Source organism: Drosophila biarmipes, chromosome X (genome assembly GCF_025231255.1).
Source record: "Drosophila biarmipes strain raj3 chromosome X, RU_DBia_V1.1, whole genome shotgun sequence".
Classification (NCBI taxonomy): domain Eukaryota; kingdom Metazoa; phylum Arthropoda; class Insecta; order Diptera; family Drosophilidae; genus Drosophila; species Drosophila biarmipes.
The window spans coordinates 16,302,877-16,324,849 of record NC_066611.1 but is presented as its reverse complement, the minus strand read 5'-3'; the positions used below and the strand labels follow the sequence as shown (position 1 = coordinate 16,324,849).

Sequence of the window (21,973 nt, the reverse complement as noted above, 5' to 3'; positions counted from 1 at the left end):
CTTCCGCCTTTTTTTTTATTTTAACGCTTCTTTCACTCCTTTTGGCAGCCCCTGGCATCCTTTTTGGCCCCCAAAACACACACAAACTCTGGCACATTCCAAATTCCGGTGTGGGCGGCGACGTTTGTCTAATCTTAACGGTTTTACATTTCATTGCGCTGGGTAATTGTCTGGTTTGGGTTCTCAAGGATATTCGACCTTAGTCCGCTACAGTTTATTAAATTAAAAAGTCACTTAAAGTTGGCCCTTTTTTCGCTGCGCACACAACGGCGGTTTGATGTCTGCGGAGTTAGTATTTTGGCTAACCAGGGGTTAACTTCAGGTTATACATTTTTTGACTTAATGTCACTTATAACTTATAGATTTACGTGTTGTTAAACTACTTTAACACCTACATTTAATAAAAATTACATATTTAATGCCCTAGCTAACCTCTAGTTAAGTTTATATCCAGCTGGCTAACCTCATGTTAACGTTTTCTAACAGTTCTAACGGAGTTTTAACCGGAAATATCCTTGTTTCTAGCCTTCCGTCAACTTTCCCTAGCTTAACTTGAATTTCTTTTCAACCACTTAACCTCCAGTTAGCTGGCACTTACCTCCTTATCTTTGGCAGCTAGTAGAACAGCCGGCTGGCCATTGTTGTTGTTATTGTTCTTCTTCTTGCGCTTCTCGCTGTTGCCGCTGCCGCTGTTGTTGTTGTTGTTATTGTTGTTGTTGGTGTTGCTGGTGGCGGTGCTGCTGGTGTTGTTGTTATTGCTGGTGTTCGTATTGTTGTTGGCGCAATCATCGTCCTCCGCGGAACTGGCAACATGTTGCTCGCTCTCATTGCCGCCATTGTTGTTCTTTCGACTACAACTATTATTGCTATCGGTTGTGTGATTATTGCTAACATTTAAAGCCTGCCCCGCCTCCTTGCTCTCCTCAAGATCTGCATCCTGCTGTTGCAGCTGCTGCTGCTGCTGCTGCTGCTGTGTTGTTGCACTTGGCTCAGTTCTGGTTTCTTGCGGTGCATCCAGCTCCATGTCATCAGCATTCGATAGCATCGAGGCATTCTCCTCCTCATCGTCCTCGTCCTCGTCATCCTCCTCCTCCTCCTCCTCGTCCAGCTCCTCCTCGTCCTGGTGACTGTTGTTGCTGGTGTGATTGATGTTGCTGCTGCTGCTGCCGCCGCTCTTGATGTTGCCACTTGCAATTGGTGTTGCTGCTACCGCTGCTGCTCCTGTTGCCGTTACTGCCGGCTGCTCTGTGGGGATGGCAACCTCTGTCGCCGGCGAGTGCATCGGCGATTGCTGTTGCTGCTGCTGTTGCAAGGCCGCCGCTGCCGCAGCTGCCGCCTCCATCATCATCATCTGCTGGGCGTGATTGAAGAAGAGCTTGGGATTGAGGCAGGCGCCGCCGACACCGCCGCTCTGTTGCAAACTGCTCTGCAACTGCTGCTGCTGCTCGGCGCTGAGCAACGGCGGCGAGGGCGACGGCGTGTTTGTGTTTGCCAGCAGATTGCTGCCGTTCTGCTGCTGCAGCGTGATGGCCGCTGCAACAATGGAGCTGTTCAGCAGCTTGTCGCTGTCTGCCTCCAAGTGTAGCTGCTGCTGCTGCTGCTGATCCTCCTCACTGTCGTTGGTTGCTGCTGCAACTGCTGTTGCTGCTGTTGCTGCTGCTGCTGCTGCTGCTGTGTCGCTGTTGTCGCTGTTGAGGTTGCTGTCGGGATTGCCGGTGGATAGCTGCTCTTTGAGTGTGTTCACTTCCTTCTCGGCCAGGGTAGCGCGCTGGAAAATATCAAGAAAAACCAGAAAATTAATATTATTGTTTTGTTTTTCAATTTGAATTGCATAGATAACATTTTCCCTAAATTATATACAAATAGGGCTGACATTTTCCGTCAGCACCCCGCTGGAAAAGCTGGGCAATGTCAGGCACATATGTTAAATTTGGCCCGAACAAAAAGCAAAAAGTTTACACACCCCCCCAGCCCATCGCCACGTTGCCTTAGCCAACTATCGACCCTCATTAATTTTACTTTTAAAGTCATTACGGGTTAAATTTAGCCAAATTAATACGTTGCAAAAACTTTTGTTGGGCTCTCGGCCTCCCCCAGAAAACGCCAGGCCCAGGCCCAGGCCCAAGCCCCAACCAAAACACAAACTAAATACCAAATGGCAAATGGCAAATAGGCCAAAAAGGAGTCAGACGGAAGGCTTAAAAAACATTCCGGGGTATTTCCGTCTGCATTAGCAACCAAAACAACAAGGATCTGGAGTCCAGGACCAACAAATTTATAGTTTATCGTCGGTATCGATAAGCCCAACTTGAAAATTTCCCCTGCTATTAGTGACCTGACCTTCGATGGTTCCTGCTTTCTCCGGCCTGCAAAATGCCAAATGAGAAATTAAAACAACAAAACAGAACAGAAACCAACCAAAAAAAAAAAAGAGTGGAGAACTCCCAAAGAAGGTTACAAAAATATGCGGTGCAAACTTTTTTGGCAAATTAGTCTGGGACCCAGACCAGAATCACAATCTCCCCCAAGTTTTAGGGCTTCCCTTCCATTGCAATGCCCATTTTTCCCTAAGCTCGGGCCCAAGCAAATGGCAATGACTTTTGCTTCGATTTTCCGTTGATTTGTTCGGTTTTTCTTCTATGTTTCTTTTTTTTTTTGGTTTTGGGTTTTCTGGGTTTTTGTGCAATTTTATTTGTATAAATACCGGAAGCTAGCAAAAAACCCAGGACTTCGGTGGGCGTTGCAGGCAATAAAGAACTTTGGAAATTAGTCGATGGGCTAGTGCTGTTAGCAGAAACTATTTGGTGTGAGTTTTAAGCCTTTTGCCTTTCGGTTCTTGGCCAAGAGTTCTGCCTCGTATCGATGAGGGTCCTTCGCTCTCTGCCTCCTGCGATTCTCGGAATGAAGTTAAGCAGGAAGTCGTTACACAGGGTGTAGAAATGGGCAGAAGGAGTTAGATATTAGAGTTCTGAGGAGGTTGGGAATTTGATATCAGAGGAATTTTGGTAACCACTTGAGAAAAATACTGGAAATATACTAAGCTTTTATTTTTTTTTTTAATTAAACTGGAATTTATTACACAAAGGCGAAAGGAGTAAGATGTTATGGTTTAAAGGAGGTTGATATTAGAGGAATTTTGTTATCATATCTTAACTGAAAACCAATTGAAAGAAATACTGAAAAAATACTGCAAATTACATAAGTTTTTAAGTACCAGCTTGAATATATTCTTTCCCCGCAGAACTCTTCTTAATGGCGATACACAGAGTGTATAAATGAGCAGAATAATAGGGCTTTGTAAAAGTTGGGTATTAATTTTTAGAATTTGGGGTGATTTGGGAAAAATACCGAAAAATACTAAAAACGGTTTATTTGTTTAAATACCACTTTAGGTATATTTTTCCCTGACGAAACTCCCCCTAATGGCTTCGACATTCGATGATTTCGAGCACGCTTAATGACAATATCCCTGGGAAAACCGAATGGCAGAAAGCAAATCATTTTTCTTGCCCCGCCAGGCATATTTGTCAACATCATCATCCTCATTACGAAGGAATCGATGGGAACGGATGGTGGTGGGAGTTGGCAGTCGGGAATCGCATAGATATATATTTATGATATTTAAAAGCTCTTAAGTACAAACAACAGACAAGTGGTTGGGTGCAGTTTCGTTGTCCTTCGGCCGACGTCCTTTCGAATGCCAGACACACAGGCAGACAGCTGGAAAGTGGGTGGTTTGGGTGCCGATGGGTGGACTTCGGGTGGTGTACGATGGCGCTGGGTGGCCCTGGGTGGCACGCTTGGTGGTTCAGTGGTTGCTCTGTTTTAAGACCTCGGCTGGCGGCGGCCAGTGTCTTGTTGTTGCCATTTTCCCGTGAGCTGCTTAAGCTTGAAAATTGTTTTCATAATGGCCAACAGAGATAGAGCGGGCCAGGGCAACTTTTGCGTTTTCATTTTCATTCCGATTCCCGGTTTCCATTTCTTTTGCTGACTTTTTGCTGGACCAAAGGGACCACCAGAATCGATCACTGCGAAGCAATCCCCGTGGGAAAGGCGGCACTTGTTGGTGTCCGGTTTTTCCACCTCGGAAAATAGTTTTCTTGCCCAGAGAGAGAGAGAGACTGGGCAAATCAATTAATGCCCGGCCGTCCAACGATTTCTGGCCCACTTTGAGCTGGAGTTCGGCCCGGCAGCAGTTGCCAACCAAATGAGTTAATTAACTAAAATGCGGGTGGCTTTGCCGGGCATTTTTTTGGTTTTGCAAGTTGGAGAGGGTTTTTTTTGGATTCTTCTTCCTGTTTCTTTTTTTTTTTCTTTTTGGGGCTCTGCCCACTTCAATGGCCCTCGTCCTTTTGGGCCGTGTGTGTGGTCAGCTTATGGCAAGGCAAGGCTTTTCGTATTGAGCACCCTTTTAGCGTGCCCCGGCTCCCCTTTTCATTTTGGGTTTCATTTAATATTTTGCCGGTTGCCACTTCAAAGGAGCTTTTCCAAAAAAAGAGTATATATATATATAGAAATTTACAGGAAAACGGGGTAAAAAAAATAACACTCGCGCGCGAACCAAAAATGTTAAGTGAAATGTTAAAATTCCAGTCATACTAAAATTGAATTCACATCAGGGGAATGGGTTCAATGAAAGAAACCATTAAAGCTATGGAACACATGTTTTTTTTCTTAAAATATATCCTCCTATAAAACTTCAGCTAGTAATAAATAATTTAATATTTTTTCCCCTTGCTGTGGCCCATTTGTTAGGAACTCCAGGCTGCAATTGTATCAACTATTGGCAAGTCCAACTCGAAGGTCCTTATGCCACTTCGAGCGCCTGTTTCTGATTCTGATTCTGTATTTTATTTTCATTTTATTTCATTTTCCTGGTACCCTCCACACAGCCGTGTGTGTGTTTGAGTTGTTTGCTCGCAATTGTCGTGTGCTTGGCACATGTCAACTCATTCGCCGAAACCCCCGGTGCCACCCCGTTCTGCCACACCCTCTGGAGTTGCAGCATGCGGCATTGTCTCAAGCTGTTTGTCTGAAGTGAGCTTGCCTCGAGGCCCGCGAGCGGGGAATTCTTCTCGCTCCTTGGCCCGAGAATCTGTGGCAGCAGCTGCTGTCAGGGGCTCGGGACCACGGGACCTCGGGACTTCTGAGCCACTGGATAGCTGAATTTCACGACGATTGCCGCACTTTTTCCTGCATTTTACCGGGGGAGTTTTGGGCGAGAGCACTTTTTGTAATTAGTACGAAGGCAATGTTATGAATTGTGCTTCAACTTAAGCTCGAGTGCCTTCGTCTTCGGCTGCTGCCCTCCACGTTCAACCCCCTGTTGCCCGAAAAAGGGTAGCTGTGGCTACATTCATTGACTCACGAAGGGGGTTAGCACGCGAGGCCCTGCATTGTGCGGTTTTTGGACAATAAATCAAAGCAAATCAATGCAACAACAGTTGGGGTACGGCGGGGGCGGGGGGTTAAGGTGGCACACGCCGCCAATCCTTTGAAGCCTGGCCTTCCGTACCTTCTAGTTAGCTGCCAGAGTCGAAGGACTCTCGAGGAGAGGCCCTCCCTTAACCCATGACTGCCACTTAAACGCCTACATGACATGACGGGCTGTCAGGGGGCACCAGCTATGCCCCCAATCCCCATTTTAAAACAAAAAAAAAAGGGGGAGGAGGAGGAGGAGCAGGAAAATAAGAAGATGACGACGAACCCAAAGCGTTTTTCACAATTACACACACATTAAACAGCAGCAGGCCAAAGATAAAGCAGAAGATGTCTATAAGGGGTTAAGTATATATGTATATGCGTGTGTGTAATGAGAGCGAAAAATTATTGTAGCCTGACATTAGGCGCAGACAAAGAGGGGGTTAGAGAATAAAAATGGGAAATGGAGGTTAAGCTGACGCTTTGACAGCCACAAATGGTGATATATATGTTTTTAAATGGTGTGTATACAGGGGAAGTTAAATAGAACACACTTATAATAAAAAAAAAATAAAAAAATGAAATCTAAAGTTTAAACTTAAAACCCCTTTGCCAGCCACAATCCCCTTTAATAATCCCTTGCCCTGGCTTATTTAAGCAGCTCAACTGCTATCCATTAATTGCTCGGTCTGCTCTTCGACTAAATACGCCGGGAACTTCAGCTCGAAAACCCCACTCATCGCTTGGCCCCCCCTCCGGAGAATACTCCTCAGATTCGAGGCATGCCTTTGCATTTGCTTTACAATTTCAAACATCATTAGCAACGCACACAGAGGCGGTGGGCTGCTTTTTTATGGGGGTGGGGGGCTTGGGAAATTACACACACGCACACATGTGCATATCCCTTTTTGCTAATTATTTATTTAAATATTAAACAAAAAATACCCAAAAACACACACGGAGAAAAGGAACGAGTTCAAACCCCACCCCGAAAAAAGAAAATAAATAAAACTGCAACAAAAAAAAAAAAGAGTGAAAAGAGTGGCATAAAATCAACACACACACACACACACATATGGAAATAACCACTCACACACACTCGGGCAGAGCAAGAGAAAAGACGAAAATGATGTATTGATGCTGAAAGAGAGGGGGGGCGATGATATGGGGATCCTGTCTGCACACAAATAAAAAACACTCACACACACACACACACACACAGACTCGGAAGACAAGGAGGAGTAGAAGAAAAAGAAAGGCGGAAAGGGGAGAGCGAGAGGTGGGGAGAGACCTGCCTGTGTGTGCAAATACATAACTGTACACTCGCCGAGATACCGTTAGAGATTCGAGCTCGCTCTCTTCTTTTTCGGCTAACTAATATTTTCTAATTTAAAATTCTGTTTCTTTTTATTGCCCCGCACAGAGCCACCCCCCCGACACACACATATGCAGATTTATAGCATTTTCTATTTACTTATCAAAAATCAGGCAGCAGGCATTGAGAAGGGGTTGCTGTTTTTATTTTATTTCCCTGTTACTCCCGAGGCGGGGGGCTCTCTCTCCGCTGCCACTGTAACTGTAAGCTGCGTGCACGCCCAAATGTATGCTATACAAAATATAAATTAGCTTTGATATGCGAAGCTGCTGACGAAGATGAGCAAAGTCAGGGGCGTGGAAGGGGCGCTTCAAAAGATGGGGCGTGCCATGGGGGTCGGGGCCCCGGCAAAAAAGGATTATGTACACGCGTGCCCTGCATATGTGTCTGTTTTGTGTGAAAAGATGCTGGAAAAAAGGATTAATGCGTGCGCCAAAGCAAGAAGAAGACGAGACTTTGCGTGGGGGGGGGGGGGGGGTGTGGTTTCGATTTTTAATGCGTCACATGACAGCGAAAAAGAATTTCGATGGGGGCGGGGTTCAACTCAAGTTCCTACGTTTTTTTCCACCAACCCAAAAGTGTCACTGTGTGTGTGTGTGTGTGCGGGGCTCAAGAGATACAGTTACAGTGCTCATAATACCCGAACATCTGCGAGTGTGTGTGAGTGGGCATCAAATTAGAGGATTTCTAATTGCCAAGGGCGTAGGTGGGGGGCTACGAAGGGGGTTAGCAGAAGAGCTGGGGGGAAATACAAATGGCGGAATTTCGATCAGTATGTGATGTAAGAAAAGGAATCTTAACTTTTTCTATGCATAGATTTTAGTTGAAGTCAACACAACTTCTAGCAAATCCCCTCTTTTGGGCCCCAAAAAATGCTAATTTCTTTTGCTAATATATACCAAGTTGTACAGACTTTTGCTGATTAACGAGGGCTTTGCAAAGCCTCCCCCTTTTCTAAGCAACCCTTTTGGAATCTGGACCGGGGGGGTGGTCCCCCACACACTGAGTGACCAAAAGTAATAATAATTTTTTGGCTTATCCTTATTATTACATAACGTATGCATACCTTTTTTGTAGAACCCCTTCCTCCGAGAACCCCATCCACCCAGAACCCCTTCCTCCGAGAACCCCTTCCACCGAGAACCCCTTCCAAAAAGAACGCGTCCAATCGTACATCAAAAATGAATGCTGGACAACACACATGTATGTATAAGATGACCCTTTTTTGTGATCCACTGGGTGGGTGGGTGTGCCGGACCCATTGTTCTGTCTACCTCACATTTTCGATAGGCCTTTTTCGGTCAGGATTTTTGTTCTCTTTTTTTGCTAAGTAAATAATTAAGCATTACACTGACCAAATAGCATGGCACAAAAGGGGGGTTTGGGGATGGTCAAGTCAAGGCAGAAAACGGGCCCAGACAAATACAAATAAATATAACTCATATGTGGGCATTGTGTGGGCTCCGAAAGGGGTTTTGAAGGATGTGTGTGTTCGGTTCGGTCAGGCCATACAAATAATGATTAGAAAACACCACCCACCTCCCCCCCCCCCAGGACCTTTGTAATTTTTGACATTTTTATGCGGGCCTCAAAATGCTTTCGGTTGGGGATAAAAAAAAAGGCAGGCCGAAGGGTTGTGGGCATTACCTAAAATTTGACATTTTAAAATCTAAACGAAATTAATGATTTCAGTTTCTGGCTCTCGCCCGTGGTACAGTTGTGCACAAAAGGCACCGCCTGCCGGCCTGCCTGCCTTCCTGCGTATGTGAATACCCAATTAAATATGATGTGAATCCTTTCTGGCCCTAATCAGACCAAAGGCATTAATATAAATGAACGTATTAATGTTTAAGGCACACGCCTAGTAAATCAATAAGAGGCGCCTCCAGTCTGATGAAAAATCTCTTAATTAAACCGAAAATGAAGCAATTTATTATTGGCGCTTTATAGAAAAGTTTCTCGGCTCCAGCGATGGCGATGGGCGAAAAGGACGAGACCCCTTTTCAATCAAAATTTCCAATCAATGTCAATTCATTATGCCGAGTTGCGCCATCTCGACTCTGGCAACACCAAGGCAACCGAGGATGAGGCGATGGTGGTTCAAAATTCTGCTACTAAAGCAACCCCAAAGACAAAACTCAGTTGGCATTTTTAATGAAAAGCCACGACGACGACGAGGACGACGGCGATGGAAGCCCAAAAGTTGCCTGTCAAGTTTTGCCTAATCAAAATCGACAAGATTTTATAGTTCGGTGCGGGGGTGAAGTTGGGTCTCTGATCTCTATAGATGGGATGGATAGATGGCTGGATGGCTGGATGGAAGAGCTCACCTTTTTGCGCCGGCTTAGCCTAAAGAGTGTGTGACAAACAAATATTTGAGAACGTAAATCAGAAATCTTTCGCTTTCATTTGGCAATCCTTTTGTGTGGATCCCAAGTCGAGCTGGGAAATTGGGGTGGCTTCTGCTGTCCCGGCAAAATCGAAAAACATTTCGTGTATTAAAACCGAAACGAATTAATTTAATTAATTACAATCATGTCTTATTAGAGACGTATGAAGGAGACGACGACGACGACGACGACGACGACGACGACGACGACGGGGAAGGAAAACTCCTTTGGAAAATTCGTTTGGCGAGGGGAAAACGGAAAAGGACGACAGTTTGGTTGCTGGCAAAGTGAAACAACAGCGCGTGTCAGCTGCCAAAGAGTTGCTTTTGTTTCAAGTGCTGCCAGCGGAGGAGCTTAGTGGGTTAAATTTCGATGAGTTTGGGGCGGCTGGGGGCGTTGTGGTGCTAGGGGTGAACTCTTGGGGGTGGTGGCGCCAAAATTTTATGCTCACATCATTTATAAATGCCTGATTTGTTATTTACAAAACGAGACAAGTTGCGGCATTTCGGAATTTTCTCCAAGGCAGCGGCATGGGCAGGGGCAGGGGCAGCGGCAGGGGTTAATTTTTGGGGGTGCAAAATCCCATACATATATGTATGTGTGTGCCAGCCACTTAATTGGAATTTGAATAATTGCCGGCTTCATTTGGGCCACATTTAAAGTTCGACTACTTTACCCCAGGCAAAATCAATTCTTTATCAACCTCAACTCGGTGAGTCAGAACAATCTATAGATGCCAGAGCTCGCTTAACACTTTGCTGGCCATTGTTGCTGCCGCCGCTGATGTTAATTAATTTCTGTAGGAATATTTATTATTATTAGTCGACCCGCAAATGGCGATGGCAATGCACTCGGCCAGCCAGCCACTCGATGTATGTACATACGTTTGTTTATATATCTGCATAAAAATGCATGCCACTGATTCGCACTGAAGAGCACCCCTGCCCCCTTAACACCCGGCTGCCCGGTGGGGTTTTTTTGCATTTTTTTTTGTATTTTCTACCCCCCCTCAACGACTTGACTGTCACTAAACGGCTCATCTAACTGCAATGCTTCATAGAAATTTGTTTGTATGGCCGGAGGAACGTATCGGAAAAGGGAGCATTATGGGGTTAAGGTGGGGGGGGGGGGGGGTCTGGCTGGCGGGCAACTTATTTTTACAACAACAATGAAGCAGCGAGCGAGCGAGCGAGCAGGAGAGGTGGCGCGCCAGAGCGAGAGGGCGAGCACAAATCACAGAAATGAAAATCGAAAAGTGCATGCTTCTCCCCATATAATATCAGGCTAATGAACAGACACAAATATGCATATACGATATGTATATATAATGTACAGAGGGAGAAATATATGGGTCACAGGCTGGATTTCATAACGGTGAAGATCATTATGATATAAAAGAGCTTTCTACTATTAAAGACCTTTTATATGATCTCTAGAAATGTAACATATTTAGCTATATCACAGTTTTACAAGGTGAAAGGCACTTCCTTTCTTCAGAAAACCTCTAAAAAGGTCTAAATACATATGGAAAGGATCTTATTCTGACGATTTGAAACCATTTTATCTGATATCTTTCAAGTAAACATTTATCAGTGATCTTTTGATCTCTAGATATGTAACATATTAGCTATACGAAAGGCACTTCCTTTCTTCAGAAAACCTCTAAAAAGGTCTAAATACATATGGAAAGGATCTTATTCTGATGACTTGAAACCAACTTTAGTTTAATCCTTAAATATTATACAATAGAAAACCACTTTGGATGCTCAGTAAACATTTACCAGTGATCTTTCATAACTCTCCAGATTTTCTTTCAGTGCATCCTATATCTGCGATTGTATATGTATATCAAAATACCATATACTTTGTAGCCGAGAGTGGGGGCAACAACAAATTTACACTCCAACAGACGATGTCGTCGTGCCAGTCACTCAGTCAGCCAGAGCGGCTGTCTATAATGCAGCCCCCCTTCTGCGCCCCTACGCCTCTGCTCCATATTCCCCATATCGGTTGGGATATATGCATATTCATACATCTGCACATGCATTTGTGTCTTCATATCCCTCGACTCTTCTATAAAAATAGGCAAATAATTATTTAAGAATTTCTTGATTAATTGGCAACGTTGTTGTTGTTGTTGTTGTTGTGGTTGCTTTTGCTGTTGTAGTTGGTGCTCTTGTGTTTGCTGTTGTAGTTGGTGCTGCTGCTGCTGTAGTTGGTGCTCTTGTGTTTGCTGCTGTAGTTGTTGGGGCATGCAAATGTTGCCGCCGTCGTTTGGCAAAAGGCGAGTGAAAGAGTCGGAGGCCGAGATGGCAGACTGATGAGGCATTTTGGCCAACACTTGATTGCATTTTCAATTGTTTGCCGTTATGCATTTTTGCCAATAATTCACATAAATGGCGTACCGGGGTCCGTCTCTCGGAAGACATTGCAATTGTTTTCTATGTTTCGCAGGAGACCAACTGCAACTTTGTTGCAACTCACAAAAAGAAGCCCAACACAAAAGCAGGGGGAGAGTGTTTGCGATAGCTATTTTAATGGGCGATTTTAATTGGCTAAATGGGAACGAAGTCAAGTATTTGCAATGAAACGTCATTCAGCTGATATGATGAGTTAATGTGCAGCTCGCAAGTTAGATAATGAAGTCAATGGAAGGCTAATTAAGCACTTTGGAATTGTTGCTAATTTCGCTAGTGGAGAGCCTAACGAACTAAGTTTTTAGGCAAAATATGATATGATGTATGTGAAATATCCGAAAGGACTTCCCCGCAAACCACTGGAGCTCGTGCACTGCGACAGTTCTTCTATCTGCAGAAGGCAATTAGCATATTTTATATCAATTCTTGTCATACACGCATTCCACACCTTGCCATTTAGTCGAGCGCCCCCCTCGCCGCCCATGTGCACCAAACCTCCGTAGAATTCAAGTGTCACCGCCCTAACAATTGACAAAGTTGCACAAAGGCTTGCCGAAAGAGACGGGTAGATGGCGGGCAGAAAGAGACGAGACATCGCACTCCTTTTTGAAGCCCCCCCCCCCTTTCAGCTCTTTTGCAACTACACCCCTGGCCCTGCCGACTCTACCGCCTGTATTTTCACGTCTGTCTGATGTGTGGCTCTCGTTTATTTTTATCAACTTTAGTTTTTGGCCTTTTTTGCACTTATTATGCGGTGGAAGGAGACGGCGCAGCGGAGAGACATTTCGCATATTCAGATTCATCTTGTCGTTCCGCATAAATAACTGTCGCCTGCTCCCAGTCTCCTCGGCCCCGGCCCGGTCTTCGGTCCTCTGTCTGGCATGATGCATGCATTATTTCATTAAAGTATTACAATATTAATTCGATTTTCACTAATTGACAAGAAGACCAAGAGCAGACAGGGCAGAACAAAGCGAGGAGAATTGCAAGACGACGTCGGACGATCTCTGGAATACAATGCTATCTCTTGGGATAAATCGCTTGTTGTACAATTCTAAATAGTTTGATGGCCCAATTTGCCATATATTATCATAGTACTAGTCAGTTCTAATTCTGTTTGGGAATGCTCCAAGATTTCATAGAAAAAATCTTAATAATTTGATGCTTCATAATGGGTTATATCTCGCCCCCCTCCCATACGTGCCCTATCTTTATTCGAATGCCCCCAATCGCGGGCTTAGTTTTGACCTGATTTTCGAGGTTGTTTAGCTGACTTAAAGCTACTCGAAAAAACCGAGATAAGCCCTCGAAAAAATTCGCGGATAAACAAGGGAAAAAAGCATCTATACAGACAGAATCGGGAAAGGGGGCTATAAGGTGGGTGGTTTCAGAGTCTGCAAATGTTGCGGTTTTTACGCACAACATTGTGTGTGCCTGGGTGTGGGGCCGAAGGGGGGTTTTGGGGGCTCGGGGACTGCCGGGGAGAAAGACAAACTGTTGCTCGGCATTTTGCGTTGGCATGTTTGGTATGCTTCTGACCCCAAAGTACAAATCAATTGCATGTGTATGCTGCGGTGACTGTGCGTATCTGTGTGTGCGAGTGTATCATTTGCACATCGCACAGATACACAGAGGCACACAGATATTAACCCATACTGTGACGGGCTGGCCACGTGCTGTGCTGTGCTGGACTGCGAGTGCGAGTGCGACTGCGAGTGCCTTTTGGTCAATGCCAGCCAGCCAGCCGACTGACTGCCGGTCGGCCTTGTCTCCCTGCGAAATTGTGTCAATTGCAGTGGCCACTGGGAGATGTCACCACCCATCACCCCACTTTTCACACCCCCCCCCCCCCCCACACACACACACACACACACACACATTGTCCACAATGTCAACAACATGCGCAGGTTGCGCGAATTTTCGCAAAAAGGGGGCTGGGCGATTTCCCAGTTCGTTGCTTTTTGGGGAGCAGCCGAGGCCTATGACTTTTCAATGTCAAGCTGAGGTTCATAAGGATGATTGACAGGGGTTAATGATACTATGTATAACTTCCAGGTGTTAGCAGGGAACCAATTATACAATATTCCGAGTCTTAAAAGATTTTTTATCCAAGTACTATCACTTTCAAATGTTATTTAAATCTACAAAATTATTTCAAGATTTTTATAGCTATAAGATTCCGAACCTTTTAAAAACTATCTTTCAGGTGCTTTCTAAAATCTCCAACTTTAACCCCTAGAAATGTAGATTTAGGACTAAATCTTCCCTTTAATTTGACACTCTTTTCCCACTTCCTCCAGTCTCTTCCCTCTTTTTTATCAATTCTTCAGCGCTTGGCCTGACCTTCAATGCGAAATCAAAATCAAAATTAAAATCGAATGCTCCCACGCATTCAATGGCTGAATGCTTAATGATGATCTTCCCAACAAAGAGCAAAAAAATGAAAAAAAAAAAAAAAGAGGAATACGACAAAAACCGAAACGAGGCGAAGGCTTAATTTAATTTCCTCCAGACAAAATGTGAAATTCGATCGAAAGCATTTTGTATGCCGAAAAACAAAAAGCCCCACAAAGAATCGCTCAAAGGCTGAGGCAATTCTTCTTTCTTTCTTTCTTTTTTTTTTGGTTTTTGCATATCGACAAGGGCAAACAGGAAATCCATGTTTATGTTTAAATTAATAATAATACAAGAGAGCCGGGCAAATACAATATATGTGAGCATGCGATATACGAAGGGTATCAATGAAATGCTGCCCATTGAACGGGCTCTGATGGCGATAATGATGTCGTTGATGATGTCGTTGATGATGTCGTCGATGAGGACGGCGATGATGATGATGATGCTGACGTTATGCGGGACAGCATTAATACAATAAATTATATTATGGCTCTTCCTGTTTGCTCCGATAAAGACCAAGAAGAAGCGCGGCGAAGAGCGAAATTGAACAATATTTTCGCTCGCCTCTGGGGCCTTTCGCATTTTGCGGGGGATTGATAATAATGCCTGGTCGTCGTGGCTGGGATCTTGGCAGATCTTGAGCGTCTGATTTGTGCAAATAATTGAAATTTGCATATAATGAAGGCGACGCACTGGGGGCGTTCAATAAGGGGGGCAGAGGGGGTCTTTCCAGATTTTTTCCTTATTTTTTTCCTTATTTTTTCCTTATTTTTTCCTTATTTTTTTCCTTATTTTCCCTTATGAATGAAGCACTTCTTGCACAGTAGCTGCAATCAAGTCGTGTGCTAACTCTTTCGGTGCGAGGATCAGTCTATTGTGAACCGGCAACATAAATTACATTTAAGGTGAAGTTACCCCGCGTACCTTGAAAAAAAAGGGGGAAAAAAACAGAAACCCCAAAGCCCAAAAACTGGTCCGCAAATTGATGATCATCCCGTAATGAGCATGATGATGTTGCCGTTGCGCCCACTTTGTGTGGGCGAGATGTTGCTGGTGTGTCTGCGATGTTGCTGCCGTGCTGTTGCTGTTGCTGTTGCTGTTGTTGCCGCTGCTAATGGCAGACAGACGAGACAAGTTTTGACATATTTTGTTGCAGGAGGATGGAGCAGCAGCAGCAGCAGCGACATGAATGAAACGCAAATGAATGAAATGCGGCTCGAAGGCAGAGAAAAGATATATATACATGCAGGAAAAAAAGAGAGCAGGAGAAATCTGAAAACAGGACCCCAATCGCATGTGTGTGTGTAGCTATCATTATAAAGCCAGTCGCGACAAACATCATTAGTTTGCTCACCGCCTTAAGTGGAGCACAGAGTCTGGCCGAAAAAAAATCCAGGCAAAAACTTACGAATTCAGAATGAGCGCAAAGAAGTGGGTATATTACCTGCAATAAGAAGAAATACACATATTATTAGTTTTAAAGTTATCTTTTTCAAGAAGAAATTCTACTTAATCTTAAGCTCATATATAAATATATCATCAATTTTCAAGAAGAAATTCTACTCAATCTTTAGTTTACATGTAAAGATATCATCAAGAGAATTTTCAAGAATAAATACCTCTTGATCTTAAGTTTACAGGTAAAAATATCATCAATCGAATTTCAAGAAGAAATAATTCTTGATCTTAAGTTCATGCATAAATATATCAATATCATTTTCAAGAATAAATACTTCTTGATCTTGAGTTCATACGTAGATATATCAACAATACCATTTTCAAGAAGAAATTCTACTTAATCTTAAGCTCATCATCAATATCATTTTCAAGAATAAATTCTTCTTGATATTGAGTTATTGTATTTCACATCATTAACCAAGCGTTAAATTACTAAGCTTTCAATATCATTTTCAAGAAGAAATACTTCCTGATACTAAGCCTTGTTAATCATTGACCAAACTTACATCGTTGACCAAACCATGAAAAGTGAATAACTGGTACTGAATCACTCACTAATGTACACTGTACCAACCTGAGATCAAGGTTAGGTAACATCATTTTATTAAATCTACAATGGTATCTTGTGTTTCCTTGGAGAAAAAGTGTACAGCTAATGAATCACTTGGCACTTCCTTCTCCAAGCCAAAGTGATCGATATATTGTTGGTCTGGTATTTCTCCGAACGAAGCTGTATCAGCTTCCGGAATCTTGGAAATTCACAAAATAAAAGAAAGAATACAGCTCAAATATTCATACCCACTGATCACCAATCAATAGGGCAACGAAATCGATCGGTATAACTTATCGAAACCCTTTGGGTGGAAACACAACGTCGCTGGGAAGCACTTGGGAACCGAAACCAAGTCGGAATACGTCGGTAGCCGATATAACGCGTCAAATAGCAATTAACAACTGATGTAGATAATTCACTGGACAAAATATTCTGAGCGCGAAAAAACTCGAGCCCACCGAGACATACGGACAAGTACCCACATAAATACGTATATATACATATATATATATCAAATCCATATAAATACCCATGTGAGTGTGTGTGTTTATATATCCACACACGCAATGGCCGCAGCATTTTGTGATAAACGACAAAATAAAATCAAATCTAAAGCTCCCAAAAAGAAAAGGCAACGAGCCGAGCGAAATAAAATAATCACAAGGCGGCTACTGAAGCTGTGTGTGCTTGTGGCATTAGTTGGATAAAGCCAAAGAAGAGCAACAATTTCTAGGCAAATACATCATCATCATCATAATTATACAATTAAATTCCTGTTGTTGTTGCCTTCTTCCTTTTTTTGTTTTTATCAATTTTATTTGTGGCCCAGCAGCGGCCCGGTACCCGGTACCCGGGGATCAGGTGTTATAAAGGCCATACATTTCGTGTAGCAATGTTTAAGTATTGCCAAAGATAAAGGCACATACGTACGGTCGCCAGATAAAGCCGGAGTCGAATGTGTGCCCAAGATACCCAGACATATAGCTGCCATATTTATATAGAGACGTAATCAAGTCAGTCAAGCGGAGCGTCGTCTATTGGCCGAAGGTGCAGATGCGAGGCGGCACTGTACCGCCCCGCTCGCTAGATAAGATCTGCGCCTTATCTGCCCCTGGTATATAAGCGCTATGTACCAAGCGTATATAGTATATAGTATATATCTGCCCGCTGTGCTTAGTGGACAAACAAATAGGTGTATAAATAAAAGCAAATTACAACAAAAGCGAATGGCGACTGGGGACTGGGACGAGGGTGCCAGCCAGATAAGCCCCCCAAAGGCAATTCAGGCAGAAGTGGCAGTCATATCTGGCTGACGAGCACGAGATATAGCCATAGATATAGCCATAGCCGTGATATCAGTTAATCGGCGGCCATATAGTCGCGCACACACATCCCAATTCCACGCAAGAGATTCAGATACAGCCACAGCTAGAGATACAGATACAGATACAGCTACAGCTACGGCTAGAGATTCACCCGCATGGCGGAGACAATCGTCATAAATTGTTTAGTTGTTGTCTAAACATGTTGAAAGATTTATGGCAGGGCTATACGGCCATCATATAGTGATTTGTAAGAAATCGGCCACACATACATATAGACACAGGGCTATATAAATTAGGCGGCGTGATTAGGCAATGGCGTCAGTTGGTTAGTTAAGTGTGAAAAGTGGAAACCTTGAGCTACTTGGCGTATTTGCTCTTGACGTCTGGAGGTTTTCCAGCGACCAAAGGTGTTTCAGAGCCGAGAGCGGCACTAAAAAGATGATTTAAACGCCATTATTTTCCCCTGTGGCTGGCCTCTTAAAGCCAGAGATTATCGTATGATATGTCAAGTTGGCGGAACGATAAAAAATAAAAAAATGTAAATGAAAAACCGAATCGAAATGACATGCAGCCGGGGCAAAGGAGCAAAAAATCCTATATATCGCCTCTATCTGTGCGCCACAATCGAGGGAATACATAAACGAGCGTACTGATATATGTACGTGGCCCATCTATATATCTATATGTATCAAGCGAAATCCCTACAATAAAACGGGGCGGAGCACAAGTGCCAAAGGAAAAAATAAGGAAAAAGATCTGCAAAAAATCGAAACGAAACGAAAAGAAATGAAGGAAATGGGAAATGGGAAATGCGAAGCGAAGGGAAGAAAAATCCGCCAAGTGAAAAGAAATCGGAGCCAGCTGAAGCTCGAATGGCAGTGGAAATGCGAATGGAAATGGCAAAAATGGGGGGTGGGGGGTCGGAAGGAGGTGGAAGCCTCAGCATCCAGCAAATCCTGATGCTCCAACGAATGTATCTGTATTTGTATCTGTCTCTGTCGCTACACACACACACACACACGTAGCTCTATCCGTAGCTTGGCCTGTAGATGTATCTGTATCTGTAGTTGCCAGCACTCGAATAAAATCGAATAAGCGTAAAAACGCATGGCATAAGGATGCGTGTCTGTGTGTCCTGAGTACATAAGCCGATGCTGTATCCATAAGATATGGTATACACATGTCTAAGCGGGCTGGATTTGGGTTGGCTGCGCCTCGAACGCATATTCAATAATGACATAAATAACGCACACGCACGCAGGACCACCTGCTTCCCAACCGCTTCCCAAGCGCTTCCCTACCCCTTCCCAAGCGCTTCCCTACCCCTTCCCAACTCCTTCTTTACACCTGCTTTTCCTCCTTACCGCTCGTTGAGTGCGCTGCTTAGCACCTAAAAGCATGCTACTATTTTTTCCACTCGCCACTTGACAACAACAAGGCTTCCACCAACACACACACACACACACACACACGTGCTCTGCTGTCTCTGTGTGTGTGTGCACTTGATTACATTCCTGCTTCTTCTCCTTTTTTCCTCCTCATCCCCCCTCGTTCTTTTTTCCTCGGCTCCCTACACATGTATATAATATATATTGACGTTAACCATCCACAGCCACCCCCCCCCCCCCCACGCTGGTTGGGCGCCTTTGGGAACTTGTCAACCCAAACCCCCGAAAACCCAATCTCCACCCCAATTCAATGCCCCAAAACGCACAAAAAGTAGGGGTTGTAGGGGGTTGGTATCCAAAAAAAAAGAGAAAAAATAATAATAATAAAGAAAAAAAAAACCGAAGCTTTAAGGGCGCTGAGAGAGAGCGACATCGCCATCGACAGGGAAACGAAGCCGAACCGAAAAACGAAGCGCACGAAGCCCCTCTCGAAGGGCGTAGTGCTGAGGGGGGTGGGCGGCAGCCTCCCGCTTCGGGGACCTTAGCTGTTGATGGCTTCCCAATCGAAATCGATGTTCGTATGTATTTCGCTCCTTTTTCTCAGTTACGTTTCGGTTTTTTTCGCATTTTTTTTTTTTTTTTTTGCTACCGAACCACCCTAGTGTAGAAATTCACTCGTGCGCTCTCTCGCTCTCTCCCTTGCTCTGGTCTGCCTGGCACGCTCTCCCACTCTTTCTGTTTTTTGGGTGGCCCTTGGTTGACAATATTCCTTGGGCAGCTTTAAGGCTTCAACGAGGTTCGGCATTGAGTCGAGTGAAAGTGGCGCCTTGTGAATTTTTTTTTTCCCTTACCCAATGCTGCTTCTTCCTTGTGTTTTATGGCTGTCTGGTAGTAAGTCCCCCCCCCCCCCCGCTCATTGGTTTTTTGTGTGTTCTTTTTTTACACTCACTTTTTTTTATTTCTGACGCTAAAGCTTCGGTTTTCGAGTTCGGGTGCCAAGATAGAAAGGGACAGCAAGTGCTGAGCCAGAGAGGACCTTTTTCCAAAAGCCACTGGGGGGCGATGGGGGGGAGGTTCGAAAAAAAGGAACCCATACGGGCAATACCAAATTGGATTGGTTTCAGTTTCGGTTCGGTTCGGTTCGCTTTATGTGGGGGGGGGGGGGAGGTTGGTAGCAGTGGGTGTAGAGTTCTGGGGGGTTGGTTTTTGGGTGATTGGACGGATGTCGTGTATTGGCAGCCCGGGGAGGGTGGCCGGGCGACTGAGAAGGAGCACTTTCCGCTCTTTTTTTTTTTGTGCTGTCTCCCTCGCTTTCCTTTTTTCCGCACATAAAAATTTGTGCGTCAATTGAATTCGATTGGACGAATCCAGGGTGAGTGTGCGTGTGTGTGTGTGTGTAGGGAGCGGAGAAGAGCAGGGGAAAAAGGGCAGAGCAGAGCCGCTGGCAGCGCAGCCAGCGACAACGAAAAGCTGTTAACCTTTCGCACATAAACACACTCGCACAGCGAGAGATACCCACCGCACACCGCACACCGTGTATATATGTATGGATTGCTTTCAATACATATCGGCAACGCCTTTCGGGCCCCACTTGTGATTGGTTTTCACCGCACAGGCACTCACACACACACACACGCAGCGCAGCACGTAGTACATACATGGGGAGGCAGGGGTAGCTGACGTATGCCCACAGTAGTTGACCCCAAGTAACTCGGCTTCGGCTGGAGCTGGCCAGATGAAACTCGGGGAGGACCTGGCCGGGGCCATTTAGTGTCGAATTTGAGCAGGGCAAAGAAATGCGCCAATTGGGTGGCGAGGAAAGCGGCTTGGTTCGCATTATAACCCAAGGAACTGGGCTCCCCATTAGCCCGGCAACTCCAGGTGTCCTCTAAACGCTGCTTGGCCTGCCCAAGTGAGGTATTCCTAAGGCACAAGGTTGGGAACTCATTTTAAGTGCAGATATAAGCTCTTACAACTTTTAACTGGTGCTAAAAATATTTCGATTTTTTCCTACTGAACACTCCATGTGATCTTCAAGTGCTACCGAACTACTGATACTCTTCTGAATTACCAAGAAAACTTCAACCCAACACATACTGTTGATGAAACGCTTTGCGGCATTAGTAATAGTATTTAATCATACGTAAATACCAAGTATTTGGGCTTCGAATAATCTGTAATTCGCTTATTTGGCCGGGCAGGGCAGTGTTTAAGAAATGAAATACTCGCTAATCTGGCATATTTGGGCAATTTAAAGAAATTGCCTTAGTCAAAGGGGCGATAAGAGCGCCTACTATCGAAAACTAAAGTGCCAAGAAGCGAAATACCCAAAGCGCTTTGGTCCATGGCATGGAAATTAAATAAAAATCGCTTGATTTATGAATCACAGGGGAGAACTGGCTTATCGCGCGAGCAGAAGTGCACATAAACCAGTTATCGATCGTGAATCAGAGCGATGGCATGCCGGAGATCGCAGGGCAATCGGACTGGCAATCGGCAATCGAAATGTGTTATCGTGTGGGGTTCGAACCGCTCGTCCATTGGCCCCTCCACCTTTTTCGGTTTTCGGTTCGCTTGTCGATAGCTGGCACACACACACACATACACTCACACACACATGCACTCACACACATGTGTGGATTTTCGAAGCCAGTCAGGCAGAGCGAACGAATCGTCGGCCGGGCGCCGGTGTGTGTGTGCGCCAGTCAATAACGTCCAATCAGGTTTGTTAAAAATCTATCTATATATGATGTTCATGATGACGGCGACGCAGTCGATGTCCGCACACTCACACACACGTGCCAGACAGAGAGACAGCGAGGCAGCTGAGCGAGCGAGAGCGTGAGAGGGAGAGACCCTCTCGAAAAACGGACTCAACTGCAGGCGAAATGTGCGCCGCCACCACCCCCTCGGCGACACTACTACGCTTCCTATACCGTTGCTTTCATTCATTTGCTTTGCTCTGGGTTATCGAACACACATTGAACCGAACTGCTCTCGCTCGCTCGCTCGCTCGCCCTCTTTCTCTCTCTCACTCGCTCTCCGCCGCGCCGCATCCTCCTTCTCCCTCGCTCCCGCCGCCAGGCTCTCTCTCACGATGGCAGTTTCACTCAATGATTCGCTGCGTATTGAGCCTTATTTTGAGTGTTCTCTCTCACTCACACTCTCTGGTAAAAAATCAAGCAAAAAACCAAATAAATAACTGTTGTTGTTGCCCCTGCAGTTTCTTCGTTGCAATTTAGAGAGGGA

The 21,973-nt window shown here is 44.7% G+C and overlaps 1 protein-coding gene across 3 annotated transcripts in view; it reads right to left on the bottom strand.

Moving 5' to 3' along the window:
* Positions 1 to 21,973, bottom strand: part of LOC108022014 (homeobox protein cut) — a 73,613-nt gene that overhangs the window by 30,116 nt on the left and 21,524 nt on the right. For 2 of the 3 annotated variants that reach the window (XM_017090854.3, XM_017090855.3), the window contains exon 2: positions 599 to 1,768. In XM_017090854.3, the coding sequence (XP_016946343.3) occupies positions 599 to 1,768 (1,170 nt within the window). Of the gene's footprint in view, positions 1 to 598; positions 1,769 to 15,408; positions 15,429 to 21,973 lie in introns of those variants that run through there. The other variant, XM_044093461.2, reaches the window with a different exon arrangement.